Consider the following 22,427-nt stretch of genomic DNA (forward strand, 5'->3'; position numbering starts at 1 on the left):
TTCATCAAGATATAGCTTCACTGCCCTTAACCACAGACTTTTACATTTCTGCTCACAGGTTAAGCTAACAAAAACATGCTAATGGGACAGCATTTATGTTGGTTGTGTTTTTGAATCTCGGTCAGAAGCATGTTAGCTTTTTTCTCCATATTTCCAGGATTGTACGGGCCAGTACAACCTTAGTCCTATCATGGAGAGCTCACGCCATTATGGTAGGAAAGAAATGAAATTTGGCTCTGTGCCTTTGGAGGACGCTATCCGCTTCTCCAATGGGCCCTGGAAAACCTCCGCCAGACTACATAAAACAGGTCATCTGGCGGAGGCCAGGGAGCTCGCTAAACTACACTTCCTCAATCTAGGACGCCTACGATGTCATGTCTCGTTCAAAATCGTCAGGTTTGAAATGTAGACTGCAGACCAGAAGATTTTTTAGACGATCCACCGGTATATTCTCGTCGTATTCAAGATTCTGTACCGCTGTGAATCCTTACCTGCAGTGAAACAGTAGTATTTCACTCCAGAGGGAGGGGCGCAATGCACGCTGGGTGTTGTAGGAATGTAGAATGGGTGAAACCACGATCTTTTTGTACAACTATCTCCACAGCTATGCCGCCAATTTCAAATATTTAAGCTTGCTACACCAGCTTTGACTGACAGTGGCTTTTTCCAGGGGTGAATTGCTCCTTTAAGCTAAGCTTAGCTAACCTAAACAAGTCATATATCCAGCTCCAAACTCAAGGCACACAAATGAGATCGATGTCATCCTTTCACTCTTATAAAAAAAAAACAAATACACATATTTCCCTAAATGTGAAACTTTTCCCTCAAGAGTACCCCAGATAACTTTCTGTGAGGGGATACCAACAGTCTGACTGCCAAACCAAAGATGGAGAGAAAGTGTTGAAAACTTGTGATTACCTCAGCTGATAAGCTTCTTGGTACAATCAGGATTGTACCAAGAAGCATTTTGTTGGACACAGACGATCATTAGGACTGTGGTAATAGAAATCTGTCTTCGGTTCAGGGCTAACAAACAACGTAAAAATATACACCCATTAAAGATTTGAAATATGGTTGCAATGTGGCCTGTTGTAATCTAATCTACAGCCTGGAATGTGGGTGATGTGGGGCAATCTGCTAAATGTTAATAATCAGGACCTACTTATGAATGTATGGGAGGGCTAGTTTCTTAAAAAGGTGAACTTGTGTGTTCAGTGAGAAAAACCTGATAACAGAAGGAGCAATGCTCAACTTTGTACCGCAGCTCGACACCACCCTGTAGCCTTCACACCGATGAGCTCAGCGACGCAAACAGCTCGCCCACGCCGTCAGTCAGGGTCCAGAGCCCCACAGACGATAAAAAACAGCGCCTGGCCACCACGAAACCAGCCGTCACACGTTATTCACCTCTCTTTGGGAAATTCTCTCGGAGCTGAGCACTGAGTCAGATCCCACTGTGTTGCTAAATTCCACACATAGCTTGTTAGCTTGGCCGCAGCTCACCAAAAGCCACAGAAACTTGCTCTCGGCGTTTTGGAACGAGACGGAGCGCTCACAAGGCTGAGGGATTTGAATGAAGCAATTAGCTGTTTGCTTGCTATTGAGGAAAACTTCAATCCTAATTACATTCAGTGTCTGATGTGTCATTTTGAGGTTGCTTTTTACTTACAGTTTTTAAATCTGGCTCATATTTTAAAGATTGTTTTGTTGAACCAATTACTATAAATCTCTGTTATGTAGTAAAAACAGAGATAGTAGAAAATAAGATGTGATTTCACTTACAAATGTTTCTCATTATGAATGATTTGGTTCCCGTTTTTCTCAGTATTTTGGCTTGATGTAAAAAATACAATACATACTTAATTGTCAACACCTGAAAGCTGCTCCTTGTGACCTTTTTATACAAGAATAAAGGCAAAAAAATAAATACTGAGAATCCACCAGGGGTCTTCTATGTAAAATAGGCGGCGGCAAATGTCTGTAGATTTATCCGTCTGTTTTTAAATGTGCTCTTGTTTGTCTGTTTTTGTGTTTTGGGAGTCATTTAGCCCACTCACTACCAGAGGGAGTGCAGCTGCAGTCAGCTGACTCCCTCTCAGCTCACTGTTTACAGTGAGTGAGTGAGTGAGTGAGTGAGGGAGGAAGCCAGCGCAGATCAGGCAAGCGTGCTGTTATGCTCACCCAAAAGCGAACATATGATAGAGCGAAAACGGCTAACGGATGAGCGGGAGGCTGTCAGAGAGGAGGACAGAGGCTGGTAGAAAGTGTGTGCGATGTGAGTGCCAGTGAAATGCTCGAGACACCGGAGAGGGGGAGGGGAGGTACCACAGCGAGCAGGTGAGAGTGACAGAGCAAAGGAAAGAAATGCTGAGTATGTTCAGAGAAAGAGAAAGCCAGCTGAAGCCAGTCTATTGTATTGTGACAGCAGCTGTGTTGTGGTAAGAGGAGGAAAATTATGGGGATGAAGAGCAACTCAGAGGATATTCAGGTCTGGGAGGGACGAAGTTGACCTCTTTTCTTCTTCTTTCTTCTTCCTCCACTTCCGAATATGTGATGTTTCTGCTCAGCGTTTCCACATCAGAATGTATTTTTATCCTGTATTGAAGTCTTGGAAATCGTCTTTCATACCTCCGTCAAGGGCGTTGTACCTCTTATTTCTCTGTGCTCACCTTCTTACTTCTCTCTATTCCTTTTTTTCCTACTTGCTTACCCTTCTCTAACCCATGGACTGCAGTTTTCCAGGGATATCACTGCTCTGGTAAGAAGGGAAACTATACTACTAATGACATGTTGCACCACCTTTTGGGATTTTATTTTCAAATGTAGGTGCTGGCAAGTCCCTAAAATACCCAAATATACTTCCCCTCCTTTGCAGGACTTGTAAGTGGTTTGCAGGGTATGTATTTTCCGGATTGACAGGTTGAGAGAAAGAAGTGTGCACTAGAAAAACAAATGCTCTAAGATCATGTCAGCAGACCTCAAACAAATTGCCCTGTACTTTCCCTGTTCAGGAAATTGGTTTCTATTTAACTGTATGACTTATGCAAATCTAGAGGGAGCCATCCAGCACCACACTTACTGCTGTTGCTGTAAGTGCAATTGTAATCTGACACCTCAGGTAGAGTGCTATCGATTAAAGTCCAACACCACGACTCCCTCCCTTTCATTTTCTCAAGAGCTTGTGTGCTGAAGGGATGAAGGAATTATAGCGCGTTCAAAATGCCACCAGGATTTTTTTTCTCTGAAGCTGTCTGTGGCGATCATTTCCTGGAGAGTCTGGAGGGCTTATACCTAGCTTAATTTGAGGGGTTTTAAGTTTTAATCAAGGAAAGTACCATCGTTGCTTCAGCGACAGTAGAGTTGTGGAGCCATGCTGACAGAAGTAGCCTTAGCTGCCAAACGCAGGAATAGGCGTCCCCCGTTTACCCTCTCCTCATGCCTTAGGGCACACTCTCCAGTACCAAAGGTGGGTAAGCCTCTGCCAGCGTAATCCTCACTCCTGGCTCAATGGAGTTATTCTGGACTTTCCAGCTTTCCCTCTCTAGTTATTTGCCTATCTGGTGCTGCCTCATCTATTGTTTCTCAGGGCAGCTAATTTGTAGCATGTTGTAGCATTTGTTTGCATTCTCCTTGGAGAGATAGAAAAACTGTTACCAGAGTGATGTTTGATTTGGAAGAATAGTGCCAGAGCGCTGTGTCTACTTTTAGCTTGCAGCTGTTTTATTTTTATATACAAACTGAATCTAGTTGTCACTTACAGTTCTCTGAGGGAATGCCGTAACAGTGTTTGTCTTGCAGATAATCTCATCAGCTCACACAAAGACTCTTGTCAATAAATGACTGCTATTACCACTCTTTCTCTACTTTTAAGATCTGAGAAACCACATCGCAGTGGTGCAGTTGAGGTATTTTTAAAACATGAGATTGATACTGTAGCTTTAAAACCAGGGTGAGGTGAAGTCATAGGTGAGATATGGCAGTAAACTTGTCATCTAATGATGGGAGAGGTTGCCTAAAACAGGTCTACAGCAATCCCTGTTCTGTACATGTGTTTTAGAGGAGTCTAATGTATCCTGTCCATGGTTGGGTGTGATGATCTCTTGGGGTTTAATGTGATCTATTTAAGCACTCCAACCTCTCACCAACCATAAGTGACATAATGTCCTATAATCTCTTGCAGGCGTATTCCCAAGATGCATACCTCAAAGGAAATGAGGCATACAGCGGAAATGCCCAGAACATCCCAGAGCCCCCTCCCATATGCTACCCTCGAATAGAAGTGAAGGCTGCAGGCATGGCTCAGGCGTCCGAGCCTGCCACAGTGAGTGAGACCCCCCGAGGGCCGGCTCAGGGACCAGGAAGAAGAGGAGGGGCCGCAGAAAAGAGCTACAGGGTGGAAATCCCTGTTCCTCCATCTCCTCCGCCCCAGCAGACGTCAAAGTCTCAGACAGTCGTGTGTGTCTGTAATGAGAATGTGAGGACAGTGGCCATGCCTCCTGATCCAGTTGACAGGGGGTCTCGGGTGGCTCGGGCTGGACCCAGCCACAGGACAGAGGAAAACCGGTACAGTCCTACAGCAGATTCCGGCTCAGCTAGACCCAGACCCCTTATTCCCTCACTACCAGGGGGGGCACAGTTACAGTACCCCTCTTCCCGTCCCACAGAAACCTCGGTCTACTCACCTTCCTCAAGTTCTAGACCTGGCTCGATCTATCCGGACAAACTATCTCCACCTGTACGGGCCCCTCTTACCCCTGCCTCGCCAGACACTTTCTCCACTGCCATCTCACCCAGCTCCAACCACTACTCACCATCTCCCACAGCCCCCTCCACCTCTCCGCACCAGAACATTGACTGGAAGAACTACACCACCTATAAGGACTATATTGACGCCAAGAGGCTGCACACGTATGGCTCCCGCACCATCCAGGAGCGATTAGACAGCTTGCGTGCAGCTGCCAATTCCACCTCTGTGTACACCCAGCAACGTCAACCGCCTCCTTCAAGCACAAGTCAAAGAGGGTCACTGGGCTTCCTGGGAAGACGGAGAAGCACTTCTAACGACCGTGGGGTGGATGCAAGTAGCCTTGGTACTGCAGTGACTCCATTACGTAGCGTCTCCCAAGAGAGGCTTGGAGGTGGATCAGATAGGACGATACCAATCAGGAATTGGCCTCGGAGTGTGTCAGAGGATGCTCTTCCTTTCTCAAGCCCTACACGAGTTGTCAAGCCTCGGGCCAGGTCTTGTGACTACCTGGGGCAGCAGCCTGGAGAATCAGGTGGGCCTATCTTTGGAGATAGGGCAGGGTTGGAGGACAGGCTGCTGCTATGCCGGGGCGAGGAACCCAGAGCTAGCAAGCTGGGACCAGGCTTGAGAGCTTTACCTCATCTGAACAGGAGTCTCACTGGACCAGAGGAAGATAAGCGAGGAGGTGGATTATGTAACTCACCTTTAGCTGCTCCTGTGTTTACTAAAGGTACGACAGATTCTATTCTACCATCAAGGGCAGACAGTCTCATTTTGAGGCCTTCACGTCTGCCTGTCAAAAACTCCATCTCGGACCTCTCACCTGCCTTATCCTCCTTCAAAACCAAGGACCCTCCTAAAGACCAAAGAGCTAACATCATGGGCAACCACCTCGGCTACCCCTCCCCCCTTCACCTGCAGCTCAGAAACAGGGCAGACAGTCTGAAATTGGAGAGCAGGTCCGAGGCTGGGTTGGCAGCCAGGTCCTCATCTTGCTCTGGTCCCTCCTCTAAACTACCCATTCAGAGACAACTACAAAGTATAGCTGCTCCTTCTTCTGGTTCCTCCAATACCAATGGAGCTGTGACCCAAAAGCCCAAAGCCAACGCCCCTGTTAGGACTAATGGCGGTCTTTCAGAGGGCGTAGAAGGACTGGATGCAACCGTTGTTGTCCTAAGAAGGGACAAAATCTCTGGACTTCCTCACATTCGCCCTCCATCCTACGTATTAGCTGTTAATGACAACCAGAGAGGAGTGACTCATAAGTCTCCACCATTGGTGAAAGCAGGCTCTGCAGATGGAGCTATGTGCTGGAGGTCTAATGACAGCGGCAGGGAGATGCATCAAAGAAGGTTTGGAGACACAAGACAAAAGTCTGGCTCCAACAACCTGGACGACTCCCTCGATTCAATCCCCTTCATAGGTAAGCCTGCACTCATCTCTATACTACCACCTTCCTTTTTACACTCCTGTTACTATAGCAACAGTGGGGACAGGGTAGCACTGTAAAAATGACACAGCATGTGTTTGCGTAAGTGATAAAGTATGTTTATGGATGTAAGCTTGGCAGACTCTTGAGCCAAATTCACAACATTCTTTCAATGGAGATTTGGTTGGCAGTATAATACATGAATGTTCTGACATACAGTTTGGAATGGGCTTACAACCTTGATCATTATTTAGAACCTGCCTAGCATCAAGTGCTGAGTGTTTGCATCAAATGCTTGGCCTAATCTTAATCTTATTTACATATTGATCCTAAATTTCCCTATGTAAATAAGGAAATGCTGCAGATTCTGATAAGGAAATTTTAGACTTTATTTTCCTTAGAGGAAGTTCTTGTACAGGTGTGTTGGCTGAGACTACATTTCAAATGTGTGTATTGTATTGGCACCAGATTAGAGAAACTAAATTGATACCCAGCTGTATATAGCGGGTGTTATTTTTATGGACCAAAGTAATTCCATTGTGAGATTCTATCAGGGGTTTTACATGCTCTAATACCTCTAGCATTCACAGGAGAAAATAACGCAGCTGCAGAGGTGAGGGTGTGTGTCTGTGTATAGTGTGTATATATAGCATGCTGGGGGCAGTTAAGGTAGCTTTCTATCTATGCTATTCTTTGCCTGCGAGGTGGAACTAGTGGGATTTTTATGTTGACCCCAGAGTGTAGAAGGTACTTTGCTTTAGCGGTGTCCTATTTGGTGTTCAACATTTGCAATCTGGTTGCACTTTTCGATGTATCCTTGTTTTGTACATACTTTACACTATGGCAACCAAATTCCAAAAAATACCCACCCTGGAGCTTCTTTTTGCTTTGGAAGTTGCGGCATTTAATCACAAAATATGCATGCATCGAGAGTAATGCTGTCAACTGTTGCCCTTCTTATTTTACTACAAGGACATTCATTGTGTCGAAATGTCATCGCTGCAGTTCATCAGAAGTTGTGGTGCTATTATTAGTAACAGGAAATACCCCAGGAATATGTTGGTTGCCGGGAAAATGAAATGCGGGTCAGGAAGACAGTGTCATTTAAGGTGTACTGTACAAACCTTTTAGTCACAGCAGAAAATGTTACAGTTAATAAATTATTAAGGACATTTTGTCCTTATGGCATTTTGAACTAAGGATGTCATTGAGCCAGGTGTGATTATGTGACATCGTGACACTGTACTGCAGGCAAGCATGACGTATTCAAACCCCCCTTTGGTGTCTGAGTAGGGCAGCACACAAACATACAGTCACTTGGTACACGCACACAACTCAGTACACCCTCCACCCACTCCCTGAAATGTCTCATATTTCCCCCAGTGTTGTGCAGCAAAAGAAACCCATGAACATTGTCCTAATGAACTGTGACATAACCGAGGAATAAGAGCATTCCTGCAGCAATCTGCTTCAGTTAGATTTCATAGTACATTTCTAAACAATGAGCAGAACAACTGCTGAACGTTAAGTGTCTGCCAAACATTTAGTACTGGGAATAGACCACATTTGGTTCTGCTGAAGTACATGCAAAATGTCACGTCCCCTCTTTCAAAACAATCTCATTCCAGTTTAAGCTCTGTATTAACTTGTATTTGTCTTCAGTATGAAGTTCCTTAGTACTTTTTCTTCTGGGTCTGACACATCTCTGCCAACGTATCTGCTGACATAACCTAACAAGCTTGAACTTGACCTTGTAACCTCAGTTGCATTGACATTGGTGACTCATCACCAACCAATGGGAGCAGCTCTTTTGCTTGTTGTGCCCCAGAACCTGCAGGGGGGTTATTCATATCACCTTCCAGCAGCATTTCACCCTTCAGCTCCTGTTTTTTTCTTTCTCTCGGTTCAAATTATGTTCAGATAAAGACCTCACAGTGTTCTGTGTTTAACACCAGGGATGCTTTATGATTGGACAGACCTTAAAATAATAGTTTGAACTATTGGGGACATTTGCAGAGAGTGAAGTTTAATATCTCTCTTAAATAAATATGGTAAACATCATGCTACAGCCAGATGCCAGTTAGCTAGCTTTGCCTAGCATTGAGACTAGGAGCAGGGGGAAATGGTTTTTCCCTGCTCTGTCCAAAGGTATGAAAATCCACCTACCAGCACCTCCAAAACTGCAAAAAACTGTGCTTTTACAGGGTTTATACGCCAGGTGTTTTTTGGGACATTGACTTCTCGGAGTCTCGGCTCACAGCAATTAAAAGATACAGGGAGTAGAGCTGCAAATATTCGTCAATTTGGTTAATTGTTAAATTACAACTCGTGCAAAACTGGCAGAAAATGTGATTTGGCTCTTCTTAAATATGAAGAATTCCTAAATTTCAAAACTTCCTGAATATTAAACTGAACAGCTTTGTGTTTACGACTGACAAAACATGTAAAACCTTGACTTTGAAAAGCTTGATGGACAATCGTCAACACTTTATAGATCAAACAAGTCATCATTAAATCTCCCAGATGATCACAGGTAAAAGAAAATAGTTGTGAGTAGCAGTGCTATTGGGAAGTTACTGGGCCACTTCAAATAACTGCATGAGAAATATTTCCATGGAAAGGTACTTCATTGTGTTTCTAGTCTTTATGAAGCTTAGCCAACCATCCCCTGACTGTAAATTCATTTTTAAATGAACGGAAGAAGTGTATTGATCTTTACATCTACTTCCTTGCAGTAAAGCAAGTACGATTCCCCTTAATGTGTTACTGCTTGTTTGAATATTTATGGATCTGCATCTTTAAGACTTCCCCTGAAGAATAAATTGTAATTGTACGTGTCAGACATCACTGCCTGCCGCCGTCTTCCCAGAAACAGGATTGGAAGTGATTAAGGGAAATGGGCATCTTGTCTGACTTGGCAGAAATGAGGTTTGCAGTGTCATGGGAGAAGTCTTTGAGGTTTAAGTGCTCTGTACACAACTCACAAGCACATCAGATGGTTTGTATTAAGTTGTGCCATTGCATGTTGGAGATGTGCATCGGAGCATTTGAACTTTGAGGAATTTTAATCACTTAGACCTTTTTTTGCTCTAGTTTGTTTGACAGCAGTTTGAAGGCACTGTTGGGTTTTCATACAGCACCAGTTAAATAACAGAAAGAGTTGCATTTCATGAGATAAATTTAGAACTATTATTTGAAATAGGTATCACATTACACAACAACAAGTATGAGGAACATGTAACAGTTTTGCTTTTGGCCTTATTTATTCTTAAGGGACTGTTAAAAGACTTAATGTTGCTGCTTCCTGCATCACCACAGTTGTAGATAAGATTATTTTCCAAAGGTGTTTGTTCATCCTTCACATCTATTAATTTGCTTTTAGGGCTTGCCATCCTGCTAACTTTGCATATATCAGATGTTATGACGCAGCCTTGTCTGTGGTGATATAATGCTAGCCGACTTCCCTGCATGTGTGTACTTAAAAGAGAAGGTGTGTGCCAGCTTATCAGAACCTTTCTACTGACTGCGTCTCTGTCTGCATCACTTCACGCACACACCCTTATCACATTGTTTTATGGCTCTCGGCTGAAATGTTTATTCAACTGTAGATAACAGAGATGAATTAGACATTGTTTTTGGATCATTTAATTTACATTATGACATTTCCTCTTGCAGGCTACAGTTGAATTCATTCCAAAGATTGAATGTGTGTCCTCTCTGACAATCTTAGTTTCCGTGGCTACACCTGTCAAGATTTCTGTTTGAAACACCTCATTAGTTGCAGACAATGGTGGCACATTTACTACTTGAAATTCTTAGTCATTTTGAAACAATTGGTCTTTTATTAAAGACAGGGGCAGACAAAAGCTGGCTTATCATTTCTAGACAGTGACTGTACATTTTACTGGCTAAAATGACAGTTACTGTCAGGTTTAATCAGGTCAAACAGTTAGCTGGTTAGCTTATTAAGCTAGGCTCTGGCTGAGCTTCAAATGTATCCTGCTGACTCATTTTAAAAAGACAATCTTGTCAAAGGGGTCTTAGTAAATACCATATGCGTTTGATAGTAAAATTATGATAGTAATTTAAATGAGAGAGGGTATCTATAGCTGCAAGTTTTTTAGGAAAAAATTATTGAATATTCGGAAAATCAGGCAATCATGAATATTTATCAGAGCAATCACCAGCCTGTTGTATAACAAAGACACAGCAAATATTCGTACAATAGAAATGTATTGTGATCATGATAAGGGAAATTACATACTCGTATGTATTAGCCAACAGTTTCCACTTGTTTCCGGTTTCCAAGTGCTAGCTTGGGTTACTGGAGTGGTAACTTCCTGGAAAATATAAAGAGCAGGCTCCCACTATGCCAGCATTGGCCAAAAATGCTTCAAATATTGCCTCTTAAATAAGGTAATATATAATATATAAATAATGAACAGTTTTGAACTATTCAAATATATATTTTTGCGCAATACGTCGACAAGAGGGCATACCAGTACAACGAGACACACTTAGTTGCAAAGATATAGTTATTTAACTATAAACACGCCTTTTAAAAGATCAACATAGGCTTCCTATACCTTGCAAAATAAAATAAAATGATTCGGTTACGGTAGAACGGACATTCAGCGCTGCTACAACGCGAGCTGTCTTTAAAAAAAAATCAACATAGCCTACCAATACTTGTCTGTTAATGCTGGGCGTGAGAATCTCTCTCTCTCCGGCCTTGCTGGGATTTGAATTCTCCGCTGTAATTAGCACACACCACACGGTTGTTGTATTAGCTCGTTTTAGGGAGACTTAAGTTAATTATTAACGTATAAAGTGACGCTGTGTGTATTCAAATATGTTCTGTTACCAAGAGAGTGCACGCGAGGAGACACGAGAACACGTAAGAGCTCGCGAGACAGCCGCGAATATCCGTTTGCTATCGTTTCAGTTATATTTTAGAATTTGGAATATTCGTCGACAGCCCTAGCTCCCACACAGTGCACAGTGGGGAAATATTATTCAAGGGAAATGGTGCTTGTGAAGTAACAACTAACAACTATCCAACTACTTTTAATATGTAGTTAGCTAGCTAAACTTAGCTAACTTGTTCTTACTACTGTAGACAGGAAGCTATAGATTACAAGTGCATTTTATATTAAAGCAGTAAAACATGCACTTTAATCCATTCCCTGCACTTAATCCCTTCTGGTTTTAGTTTTCAAAAGGCTGACTGTATGACACTACCCTTCAAACCTTTTAAATGTTGAGTATTGTTATTGCTTTTACTAGCTCAGCACTTGCTTTACCCTGCTTCAACGTGTAGAGAAAGTTTGCTTTTCCGAGTAGTGGTCAGTTCTAACCTAAAATCCTCAGTGTTTTCTTATATCTGTTACTAAATTCCTCTTGTTTCTGTCCTCAGATGAACCATCAAGTCCAAGTATTGACCTGGACAGCTCACACGTTCCTGCCTGTTCATTGATATCTGGAGCTCCCATCATCACCACAATCCCACCCAGCCCCACCTCTCCGTCCCCTCTCATCCGACGCCAGCTGTCACATGACCAAGGTATGTTGAAAGCAGCAAATTTGGCAGATACTGAATTTGACAGAACAGGTTTATAACAGTTAATGATAATTGTTTAACCCTCTCTTAATAGATTCTCTTCGTCTTACAATTATTGAGTCAGATTCTGGTACTAAATCTGAGCGGTCCAAGTCGTATGATGAAGGTCTGGATAACTACCGGGAAGAAAGCAGAGGGTAAGTTATACCCACACACGTTGCTCTCACTTATCTCACAATATGTCCAATTCTATCATTATCAAATATTTATTTCCCTTCCATGTAGGAGGTCCTTGATACCTGGTCTTAAAAGTCTCCATAAGGTGAGTCTAATCCACATTGTTTGTTCAGTGCCAGCTGTGCTCACCTGCTCAGCTGTTTATCTTGCATTTCCTGCTTGAAGGTTTATCAGTTTATTATATCACACCCAGAAGATAAAACGCATTCCAGTGAAATGAGAATACATTATGGAAAATGAGGAAGGCTGTAAAAGCTGCGTCAGGCTTCGCTGGTGAATAATTGATGGAAGCTGCGTAGGAATGTAGTTCTCTAAATGTTCGTCCACCTTTATAAATGCTTTAAATTTGACTGATAGGAAGTACAACGCTTGTCTTTTACCGACCCCTGAACTATCATACATTTTGGTCAGTCCTTCCTTCCTATTTCTGTTTGATTAAAGAGTAACTTTATTGTCCCTTATGGGTACATTTTTCAGTGCTATGGTCCGTTGTACTACATGAAAAACTTTGACACAAATAACTTGTTTGTAGACAGTTGCCTCCCATCCAATACAGGTATCATAAAAACATTAAAGAAACATTTGACACTGTCAGGATGATAGTCTTCTTCCTTATGACTGGAGTTCAAGTGTTATTTTCTTGTCCGTCACAGGCTGTGGACAGGTCGTCTGAAGACTCGGGGTCCAGGAGGGATTCTTCATCAGACGTCTTCTGCGACGCCACAAAGGAGGGTTTGCTGCATTTCAAGCAGCTGAACACAGAGAAGAGCAAGGTGCTGACCGTCATACAGCTCACACACTGTCACAGTTTGTATTAAGTTACCTGCTGTATAACTTTAAACCGTGGCAGAGCTGCCCTTGTTTCCAAAGTCTGACCTTCTTTACTGTATGTGTGTCACCTGTTTGACCAGTTTGAACTCACACCTGCATTTGACCTCCTTCTAAGAGGTCACACATTGTCTCCCATTTTGCCCTGAAGGCAGTGATTATCTGTTAAGATGCCAACAATAGGAGAGTTTACCAAAAGCTTACAGTTCAATTCCCTCCATTTTGCCTTAAACTGGCCTCTTACTCATGACCTCTTTCCGCAGCGTGTCGGAGGGGGGATGAGGCCGTGGAAGCAGATGTACGCCGTGCTGAGAGGACACTACCTCTGCCTGTATAAAGACAAAAAGGAGGGACAGGCTCACGCCAACTGCCAAGCGGTGGACGAGCCTCTGCCCATCAGCATCAAGGCCTGTCTGATTGACATCTCGTACAGCGACACGAAGCGGAAGAACGTGCTGCGGCTGACCACGTCGGACTGCGAGTACCTGTTCCAGGCAGAGGACCGGGAGGACATGCTGGCCTGGATCAGAGTCATACAGGAGAACAGCAACCTGGATGAAGAGGTGAGAAACCATACACTCAGCTATTATGCAGAATTGGCCTTAATGTTAGAACTACATGTACAAACATTTTTGGTAGCGCAATTTATACAAGGGATTATTTAAATGACTTAATGGCTTAATAAAAAATGCTCATCACGGCTTTACCAGAGCTCAAAGTGACATCTTCAAACTGCTTCTTTTGTCCAACAGTCCAAAAAAAAAAAAAATTGAGATAGACCGATATTGTTTTTTCAGGGCCGATACCGATACCGATTATTAGTAGTCAAGGAGGCCGATAACCGATATTTGGAGCCGATATTCATTTGCAGTAAAAGTGAAAATATTGGCGTCAAAATTTTGAATAATACAAACTCCAACACTTAACTTTGTTTAAATGCCTTTAAGCATATGTTTATTAAACAAACAAAAAGCGCAGGGAGTTCCCAGGGTCAGCAGCATCTCTTATAAAGTTAACTGAAAATTTAAATAAATAAATAAATAACTTCCTGAAGTTTTATAAAGTAAATAAAACAAAGTTAAATAAAATTTGCAAAGAAATGAACTTTTTCTCCTCTCTGCCGTGTGTGTGAGCACTCTGCACTCTTATCGGCTGTCGGATAAAAAAAAAGGCAGATGCCGATATGCGTCAAAATGCCGATAATCGGTCGCGCCCTAAAAAAAATATTCATTTACCATCAGAAAGACAAAGAAAAACAGCAAACATCTTACTTTTTTTTGTCAGACATGATTAATCGATAATCAAAATTGTTCGATTTTCAATTTATTTGACGGATTCATTGATTAATCAACTAATTGTTGCAGCAGATCTTAATGCAGGCTGCTGTCCAGGTGAACATCATCTGTTACTCCACCCCCGAAAGTGTTTTGTTCCTTTGAGCTCCTCCCAGTATCGTCTTGGCCGACTTTGTTTAAGCAAGCTGCAACAATTATCCGCTTATTTGCCAACTATTCTAATAATCAATACATTGGTTTGAGTAATTTTACTTAAAGAAAGATGTTAAAAAAATAAAACATCTCCAAAAATTTTCTTTAATATTGATATTTTTCTGGTTCCTTTACTGTTTTATGATAGTAGACTGAATATATTTTGTCTGTGGACAAAACCAGACATTTGAGTCCTCCATCTTGGTCTCTAATTCAAGCGTTAAGCATTTACAATAAACTTAAAATTAGTGAGCAATATTAGCTAATCTCGCTGCATGCTCACTTCACTGTGTCTTATAATAGGCGTGTCTCCCCTCATTAGAAATGTAACACCCTCTTTCCCCCCTTTTACGACCACGCTCTCCATACTATGGCATTCCAAAGGTGTTACCTGTGTCACCTGATAGCAGCAGGTTACATAAAGATCCGTTCAGTCGTACCTGACGCCTTGACCATCACCTATTGTGTCCTCTGTCCTCCCCTCCTCTGCTCCCCTTACCTTCCTTCCTCTTTCTTCTTTTTTTAGAACGCGGTCTTCACCAGCCATGACCTCATCAGCAGGAAGATCAAGGAGTACAACACCTTGATGAGGTAAATGGGAGAAAGGGAGTGGCCTACATGGGGATAGGAGGGTGGGAGCTTGACATGATCAGTGCTGCTGGGTAGTTTGCTCTGATTGGAGAGCTCATTTTGTGTTTTCACGTCCTCGTCTCACGCAGCCCGACCGGCAGCAAGACGGAGCCGTCGCCCAAACCTTCACGCCAGTCGCTGAGCATCAGACAGACGCTGCTGGGAGGGAAAGGAGAGCCCAAAGCGACAAGTCCACACTCACCCAAACCGCCCGAGCAGGAGAGGAAGAACATGCACAAAGGTAGGAGGAGAGACAGATCCAATGTCAAAAAAAGTTAGATTCTTAGCATTTTTTTAAAATAAGGACGGTGTTTTCCTGAGCTAGTTATTTATATTCTCCTGGTGGGGAAGTTGGTTTGCAGCAAAAGGATGAGGCATTTCTCCAGAGCCTCACAAAGTTCACCACTAGACATGTTTGAATCTGCACTACCTCAATACAGCAATTTTGTCTCTAATTTTATTATTCGCTTACAGGCTTCAGGGGGTGTGAGGGGTTGGGTTGACAGATAGAGAGAGAGTATAAGGGCCACATTAAAGGGAAAAAAATGAAGATTACAAGAATAAAGTCGTAATATTAGACTGTTGTTAGCGTGTATGTTATTATGAAAGTGAATATCAGAAGAGCAGCCAGCCGCCTGCGCTACAATGAGCAACGTGTGAAGTACACCTTCGCATTGAGCATCTTGTGAAGTTATGCTTGTCAGTGATTGCACAAGAACTTAATACAACTTTAGCCAGAGCTACATTTATTGAACACACGTACATGTACCTCGCGAGAACAAGCAGGATCTCCTTTGTAGTAATGCACAAGCACATTGCACAGCTTTATGTGACAATACTTTAGTGCAGGCAGCTGGCTGCTCTTCTGATATTCCCTTCAAAATAACAGGCCTAAATACGGGCTGAGAATTACGACTTTATTCTCATAATATTCCAACTTTATTCTCATAAAATTACGACTTTACACTCATAATTTCTGTTTTTTTCCCCCTGTAATGTGGCCCTTAGACTCTGACGTAATTAAAGACTTTTTTAAAAACAAGCTATAACGGGCTTAACGAACAAAAAAACAAGAAAATACATAAAAAATTATTTAAAAAATATTTTTGATACAGCAATAATGTCACCTGATATTTAAAATAAGGAGACCAGGTGGTCACGAGGTGTTTGCCTTCTTATCGCTCTCTCTGAGTAACCTCGTCCCTTTCAGTTTGCTGGCTGTTGTAACAGTTCGTCTAACAGTGTTTTTCAGTGTCTAAGTATCGTTGCCAAACTGTTGATGCAGAAGGTTAAAAAACAAACATTCTGATTGTACTGTGTCTTGCACTGTTCTTGCAGATGACACCAGCCCTCCCAAGGATAAAGGGACATGGAGGAAGGGCATCCCGGGGCTGATGAGGAAGCCTTTCGAGAAGAAGCCGTCGCCCGGAGTCACGTTTGGAGTGAGGCTGGACGACTGTCCTCCTGCACAGACCAACAAGGTCAGTACTTATTTCACCTGTCACAAAACACCAAAAAGACGAAAGAAAGACATGTTGAAAATCCTAATTTCTGTCTTCTAGTTTGTGCCTCTGATTGTGGACGTGTGCTGTAAGCTGGTGGAGGAGAGGGGGCTGGAGTACACAGGCATCTACCGAGTCCCCGGAAACAACGCTGCAATCTCCAACATGCAGGAGGAGCTCAATAACAAGGGCATGAACGATATCGATATCCAGGACGATGTGAGTGTCACTGAATCGATCCATGTTGCTTTAATTAAACTCTCAGTGGAGCCTCTGCAGGGCTGCTGTCCTTGGATGTGTTGGGAACAAACATCAGTGTGTGCAAGACAAACCTCTGTTTAAGATTATAATCATGCATTTTTTTTATATTTAGGTTGTTTTTTTTAGTTACAGAACAACTTTACTGGAACCAAAAGCAGAAACTAACATTTTTAGAACATCTAACTATTGCATTAGTAAGAGTTGGAGCATCCTGAGTGCATGTTTAAAGTTTCTGTGGGCCTGGATTCATCATGCATGCTAATTAATGTGTTACAGAAATGGAGGGACCTCAACGTGATCAGCAGTTTACTCAAGTCGTTCTTCCGTAAACTTCCAGAGCCGCTGTTCACCAATGGTAGGCTCCTTTTTTCAAAGGGTGTGCATGCCATCTAGTGGCCAAAAATGAGAACTACAACCCTGTAAAAATGGAAACTTTGTTCAACCTGCACCCTTTCCCTGTTTTTCCTTTGCTACCTGCAGATAAGTACGCAGATTTTATTGAGGCGAACAGAACAGAGGACCCAGTGGAGAGACTCAAAGTGCTCAAGAGGCTGGTGAGTTGATTGGACGGTTTATTTCATGCCTTTTTTTTTTGTATGTTATCCTACGTACCTTCTTTTTTAATGACTTCCTGTAGAGTTTGGGTTTTTCTTTTTGTTTTGAAATGTACAAACTGTTCCCCTCACCCACTGATGTGCTGTAACCTCATTAAATAGGGATGAAATGCAACAACATCTATTGAAACAGAAGGCCTGGATATAAAGGGCTTATTAAAGAGTTGCCATTGCATGTATGGACCTTGTCTAACCCAGTCAGAAAGAATGATTGCGACAGAAAATTCATTTTTCTCCGTGCCTGTCTTTTCACTATTTCCTTCCAGCTTCACGAGCTGCCGGATCATCATTACGAGACCCTCAAGTTCCTCTCCTGTCATCTCAAAACCGTGGCTGACAACTCAGAGAAGAATAAGGTGTGTATCTTGTTTTTATTCAGACCTTACTTTTCATTTTAAGGGTTACAAACATGGAATTTCTTGTTCGTTAGATGGAGCCGAGGAACCTGGCCATCGTGTTCGGACCCACTCTGGTGCGGACCACCGAGGACAACATGACCCACATGGTGACGCACATGCCGGACCAGTACAGGATCGTGGAGACACTCATTCAAAATGTAAGCATCAGATCTTTCACTGCTATTATGGATATTATGATTTCACATTTAAAACAATTTGAATGTTTTTTGTCTTTCTTTCAGTACGACTGGTTTTTCACTGAGGATGGAAACGGAGATCCAGTGGTGGGTACACGGCCATGAGTGTGGCTCTTCTTGCTCTGTCTTCCTACTGAATTAAAAAGTCTTTAGTTGTTCCCTACTTGTAAGAAATGTTATCTCTAATCCATATGTTACCAGATCATTCTCTATCAGGAAGCCGCCTTCAAGTATTGCCATAAATAAGGTTAAGGAGATAAATTATTAAGCTTACAAACCCCAGCTCTTCTCTTTCTGTTCGACTTTTATACTTTCCCCTGTACACTGTTTTTGTTTCTCTGTCTGTAACGTGTTAAAGCTTTTTGAGTGCACATTTATCTTGTGAATCTGCTCCTCACTGTCACATTTCTCCCCTCAGACCGTGTCCCAGGAGGAGAGCGCCGTCGAGTCTCAGCCCGTCCCAAACATCGACCACCTGCTCACCAACATTGGCCGTACGGGCACGTCGCAGGGTGAAGTATCAGGTAACGTGCTGCCTTTGGCAGACCGACTCTTTGGTGGGTTCTAACCTTTCTCTACCCTTTCTCTGCTGCGCTCGTACGGGGACCTGTGTGTGTAAACTAGTAACAGATGTTGATGATTACGCTGCTTCTTCCCTTAGGCCAAGCTTCCCCTTTTGCTTCTTTGGCTGGTGCCACTAGATGGAAATGTCTATGGCCGACCATGAGTCCAAATGCCTGTGCGGGTTTCAGTGGGCAATTTATCTGCATCTTAATGCGATAAATTGTTGCGCTTTTTCATTTGCTTTGAGAGATTTATCCTCCCTCGTTCGTGTAATGGATTTAGATCTCCTTACTTCTTTTTTTTAAATTACCCCTCAGCCCTTTAATACCTCGTTTTGCCTCGTCCGCTCCCCCTTTATCCCGCCTCCTGTTGCACTAATACGGCATGTTGTTTCCCACGTCACAAATAGATTTTTTTACAGTGAAAGGCGACCTCTGATTCCTCTGTCTCTAGTGAGGCTCTGTCGGGTGTCCTAAAGGCTTTCCCAGCATTCACACATACTGATCTTGACACAGGCCAAGTGGGCGGAGTCTATCACACCATGATGACACTGATGGACTCTATAATGTCCGTGATGGACAGCTGGAACTGTAGGAAGAAGGAGGATTGTTGCCCGCAGTGTAGCTGCCTAGTCTGCAGGAACCCGCAGTTCTTTTAAGAGCAAGACAAACCAAAGAGAGAAAAAGAAAGAAAGAAACCGTGATGGAGGAAAGGGGAAGCGAAGCGGCTACACGGTACTGTACGCTGTCCGGTGTTGTATCAGAGTTTACCTAACACAGGCCGGTGCTACTGTCTGAAAGGCTCTCCGCTGTCTCTCCTCACTGTCCTGCAAGCTTGCCAACAGGAGAGATAGCATGGTATGGTTTCTACGTCACCAGTCAGTGTGCACCTGCATATCGTGCCATCATGTGGTTGAGAAGGGGTGTTTATAGGGGGGCTCGGCTATGTCACACAAACAAACAAATTTTAGCTGAAGGAGACAGGAGTGATTACAGAGCAGGTGAGGACTGATTATAGGTGTCCCTCGCTGACACTCTCTCTCTCATGTAGTGTCCCCTCTTCTCATATAGCTAGCCCCTCTGTGACCCCCCTGTCACTTCTCTGTTGTCATTTTGGTTTCTTCCATAGTCATCACTGTGTCTCTGTTGTCATGGCAGCTCACGTCACCTCTCATCACTTTGTCAGTTAAGATAAGAAGCATCATTTAGTACATTTTAGACAAACTTATTTCGGCGAAGTTCTTGTAATCTTTAATCAGAAGGTTCCTGACCACATATCTGTAAGATGAGTAGAAGTGGTAATGAAATATAAGAACCATAAAAAAGTTAGGGGGCTCAGATTTGTTTATTAAAACTTAAGGGTTTAGTGTTCAGTAGTGTGAAAATTGATGGTTATTCTTCCATGTACATTTGCTTATCCACACTATTGATAAGGGGTGGGACAAAATATCGATTTGGCCTGATTTTTGCAAAACAATTACTGATTTACTGTCGCCAAATATCGATACTTTAACTTACAAATATCCGCCGCTCTAAAAAGATTTCCCTGTGATTTTGACTCGCTGCGTCACTACTTCATGACCCCTCGTGGTGGCATGTTGGTCAAAGAAGAAGTGATGTATCGTTATATGATTGTCTTACAAGATATCAATGATCACAGAATCGACGCATCGTGATCTTATCGTTAACGTGGGCCACGTATCGTATCGTGACTTACCCAGCGATTCCCACCCCTAGTACTGATATACCCTGTAAGTGTTATTAAAAATACTGACTCCTTATATAAGCATATTTTATGTAATGTAGTAATGTATATGTAAAGTATTAGATTAAACTATTCGATATTCCCTGGGAACTATTTAACGGTCATTCAAAGACCCCGAGCGCTCAAACACACGCAGACATACGGAAAGAGAGAGACTTTCGGTTGGTTTTATTTCGCTCTCAAATGTTGTTGTAGACTTATGATGAGCTAGTTTTATCAGGCAAAGTCTCGGCATGTTTCTCCGGTTCTGAAGTTTTACCGGCACCTGGCCCTAACGCTTTCTTCTTCTTGTTATGTAATGGCGGTTAGCAAACAGCTTTCTGATTGTCTGGCGGTAGTGCCGTATGAAAACCACACGCCGGTAGAAACAATGGAAAAAATATATTTTTAAGATGAGATAATAATCCCATAAACTTGTCGATTTTAAGAACTGTTCGAGGATACGGAAATCATGACACATCGCTAACAAAAAAATCTTTTTTATAGACCAATAACAAGCTGGCCGATTAAGGGATGTTTTGAGCTAGAATGAAAATAGACCTTTTTCTTTGTGGTCCTAAAAAAGAGTTTATGTTTCTTTTTGTGAGATGGATGAATTCATCACTGGACAACGATAAAGACCGACTGAGAGTAGATGTTTCTTTAAGGCCCAAAATGTCGGGAACCAGAACCACTACCACGTTTAACTTTTTACAACTGTTGCTTCTTTACTTCTTTCACTATAGAGACACCTTCATTTAAGCTTTGAAAAATGTTCTCAGTATCTCAGATGTCTTTATTAAAACAAACTAGTGTTCACGTCTGCATACTGAAATCACCATCATTGTGTTGCATGGCACATTATCCGCCTCACTGCTGCTGTTTCATGTTCTTGTTGTGTTCGTTGCTGAAGTTGCACTCAGAGTCACTTTGGGAAAGATTAGCGCTCGACTTGAGAGAGACGGTCACGTGGCAGGTAGAGGTGGACCTGAGTGTAACGCAGAGCTCATCTTGTCGCTGTGTGAAGCATGGCCTGTCGTCTGCTCATGTCTGCGCTCTCTCATCACCAGTCTGTTGTGTGTTTTCACTCCACACGATCCTCCTCATCAACATCGTTCCCTTCTCCTTATTTTCTCCCCGATTCATCGTCACGTGTTGCACCTCGTGGATGTGTTCACCTGCGTTGTGAAATCATCTAACCTGTCCTCTTCTCTCTCTTCTACCCGCAGATTCACCGACTAGTGACTCAGCTAAATCAAAGGTGAGTGCGAGTGTCCAGTGTTAACCCTCTCAGGCCAGTGGTAGTGTAGGATGACAGGAGGTAGGTGACGAGCGGGAGGGATCGCCTCCGCCTCCAGTCAAGAGCAAGTAAACTTACCGCAGTGTATGAGCCTTAAAGGGTTGTTTCACCTAAACTAGCACATGTTAATAAACACGTTCGTACCTCCAGGGGTGTTTGGCCATGCAGATGGTTCTGGTTACATTTTCACAGCTTATATGGATATTTAAATTTAATGCATGAACCCAAATACAATGGGATAGACTTTAATTTGCCTTGCATACGATATTTAAACAATTAAATCATCTGCAGCATCTGTTTTTAAGCCCTAATGAGCGATATGTTTTCTCAGCTTCCTTCGAGGATTTCCCAAATTTACAGATAAATTAGCTGAATGGTGTCCTTCTTTGTAAAGAGACAGTGTCGTAAGAAACGGCTACTGTATAGTTATTTAGTATGACTCAAAATGCACTGACCTACAGGGCATTTAAAGTTTAATTTGTAAGCATTGTGTTTGTTTCCGCTACGCTGTGTCTGAATCAATGACTGTATATAAAGATGGACGACACGTCTCCATCTGCTCTCATTTATTTGTTTTGACATCCTGTACACCCACCCACATCGCAGTTGTTTAACATTGAGACTCAAGTCATAAAAGCTTTTTTTAGGCAAATATCCAAAAACAATTGACTGTTGCTGAGCTGTCTGTTTACACAGCACAGTTCACAGAGATAATGGCGGCTGATTTACTACTTAAATATGGTGCTCGATTTCAGACAGAGAAAGACAAAAGCAGGCTACTTATTACTGGCTGACAGAACAAGCTAATAAAGCTAGCTTTAGCTTTAGCTCCATGAAAACACCGTCTCTGGCTTACTTTATAAATCTTTCCTGCTGACTTGCTTTAAAGTAAAAATCTTCAATATGAATTTTATAGGCCAGTGACTGGAC

The 22,427-nt window shown here is 42.6% G+C and overlaps 1 protein-coding gene across 4 annotated transcripts in view; it reads left to right on the forward strand.

The window, feature by feature from the left end:
- The window catches only part of arhgap21a (Rho GTPase activating protein 21a), a 97,297-nt gene that overhangs the window by 70,574 nt on the left and 4,296 nt on the right, over window positions 1-22,427 (forward strand). The window contains exons 7-24 of one of the 4 annotated variants that reach the window (XM_069666855.1): window positions 2,735-2,758; window positions 4,181-6,170; window positions 11,593-11,739; window positions 11,831-11,933; window positions 12,022-12,058; window positions 12,627-12,746; window positions 13,065-13,364; window positions 14,815-14,879; window positions 15,008-15,159; window positions 16,257-16,399; window positions 16,481-16,639; window positions 16,958-17,036; window positions 17,162-17,235; window positions 17,562-17,651; window positions 17,726-17,851; window positions 17,936-17,977; window positions 18,309-18,414; window positions 21,427-21,458. In XM_069666855.1, coding sequence (XP_069522956.1) covers window positions 2,735-2,758; window positions 4,181-6,170; window positions 11,593-11,739; window positions 11,831-11,933; window positions 12,022-12,058; window positions 12,627-12,746; window positions 13,065-13,364; window positions 14,815-14,879; window positions 15,008-15,159; window positions 16,257-16,399; window positions 16,481-16,639; window positions 16,958-17,036; window positions 17,162-17,235; window positions 17,562-17,651; window positions 17,726-17,851; window positions 17,936-17,977; window positions 18,309-18,414; window positions 21,427-21,458 — 3,789 coding nt within the window. Of the gene's footprint in view, window positions 1-2,159; window positions 2,338-2,734; window positions 2,759-3,390; window positions 3,467-4,180; window positions 6,171-11,592; window positions 11,740-11,830; window positions 11,934-12,021; window positions 12,059-12,626; window positions 12,747-13,064; window positions 13,365-14,814; window positions 14,880-15,007; window positions 15,160-16,256; window positions 16,400-16,480; window positions 16,640-16,957; window positions 17,037-17,161; window positions 17,236-17,561; window positions 17,652-17,725; window positions 17,852-17,935; window positions 17,978-18,308; window positions 18,415-21,426; window positions 21,459-22,427 lie in introns of those variants that run through there. The other 3 variants (XM_069666857.1, XM_069666858.1, XM_069666856.1) reach the window with 3 other exon arrangements.

The sequence above is a fragment of the Semicossyphus pulcher genome, unplaced genomic scaffold (genome assembly GCF_022749685.1).
Source record: "Semicossyphus pulcher isolate SPU_LCO1_2020_fin unplaced genomic scaffold, fSemPul1.0.p SCAF_18, whole genome shotgun sequence".
Classification (NCBI taxonomy): domain Eukaryota; kingdom Metazoa; phylum Chordata; class Actinopteri; order Labriformes; family Labridae; genus Semicossyphus; species Semicossyphus pulcher.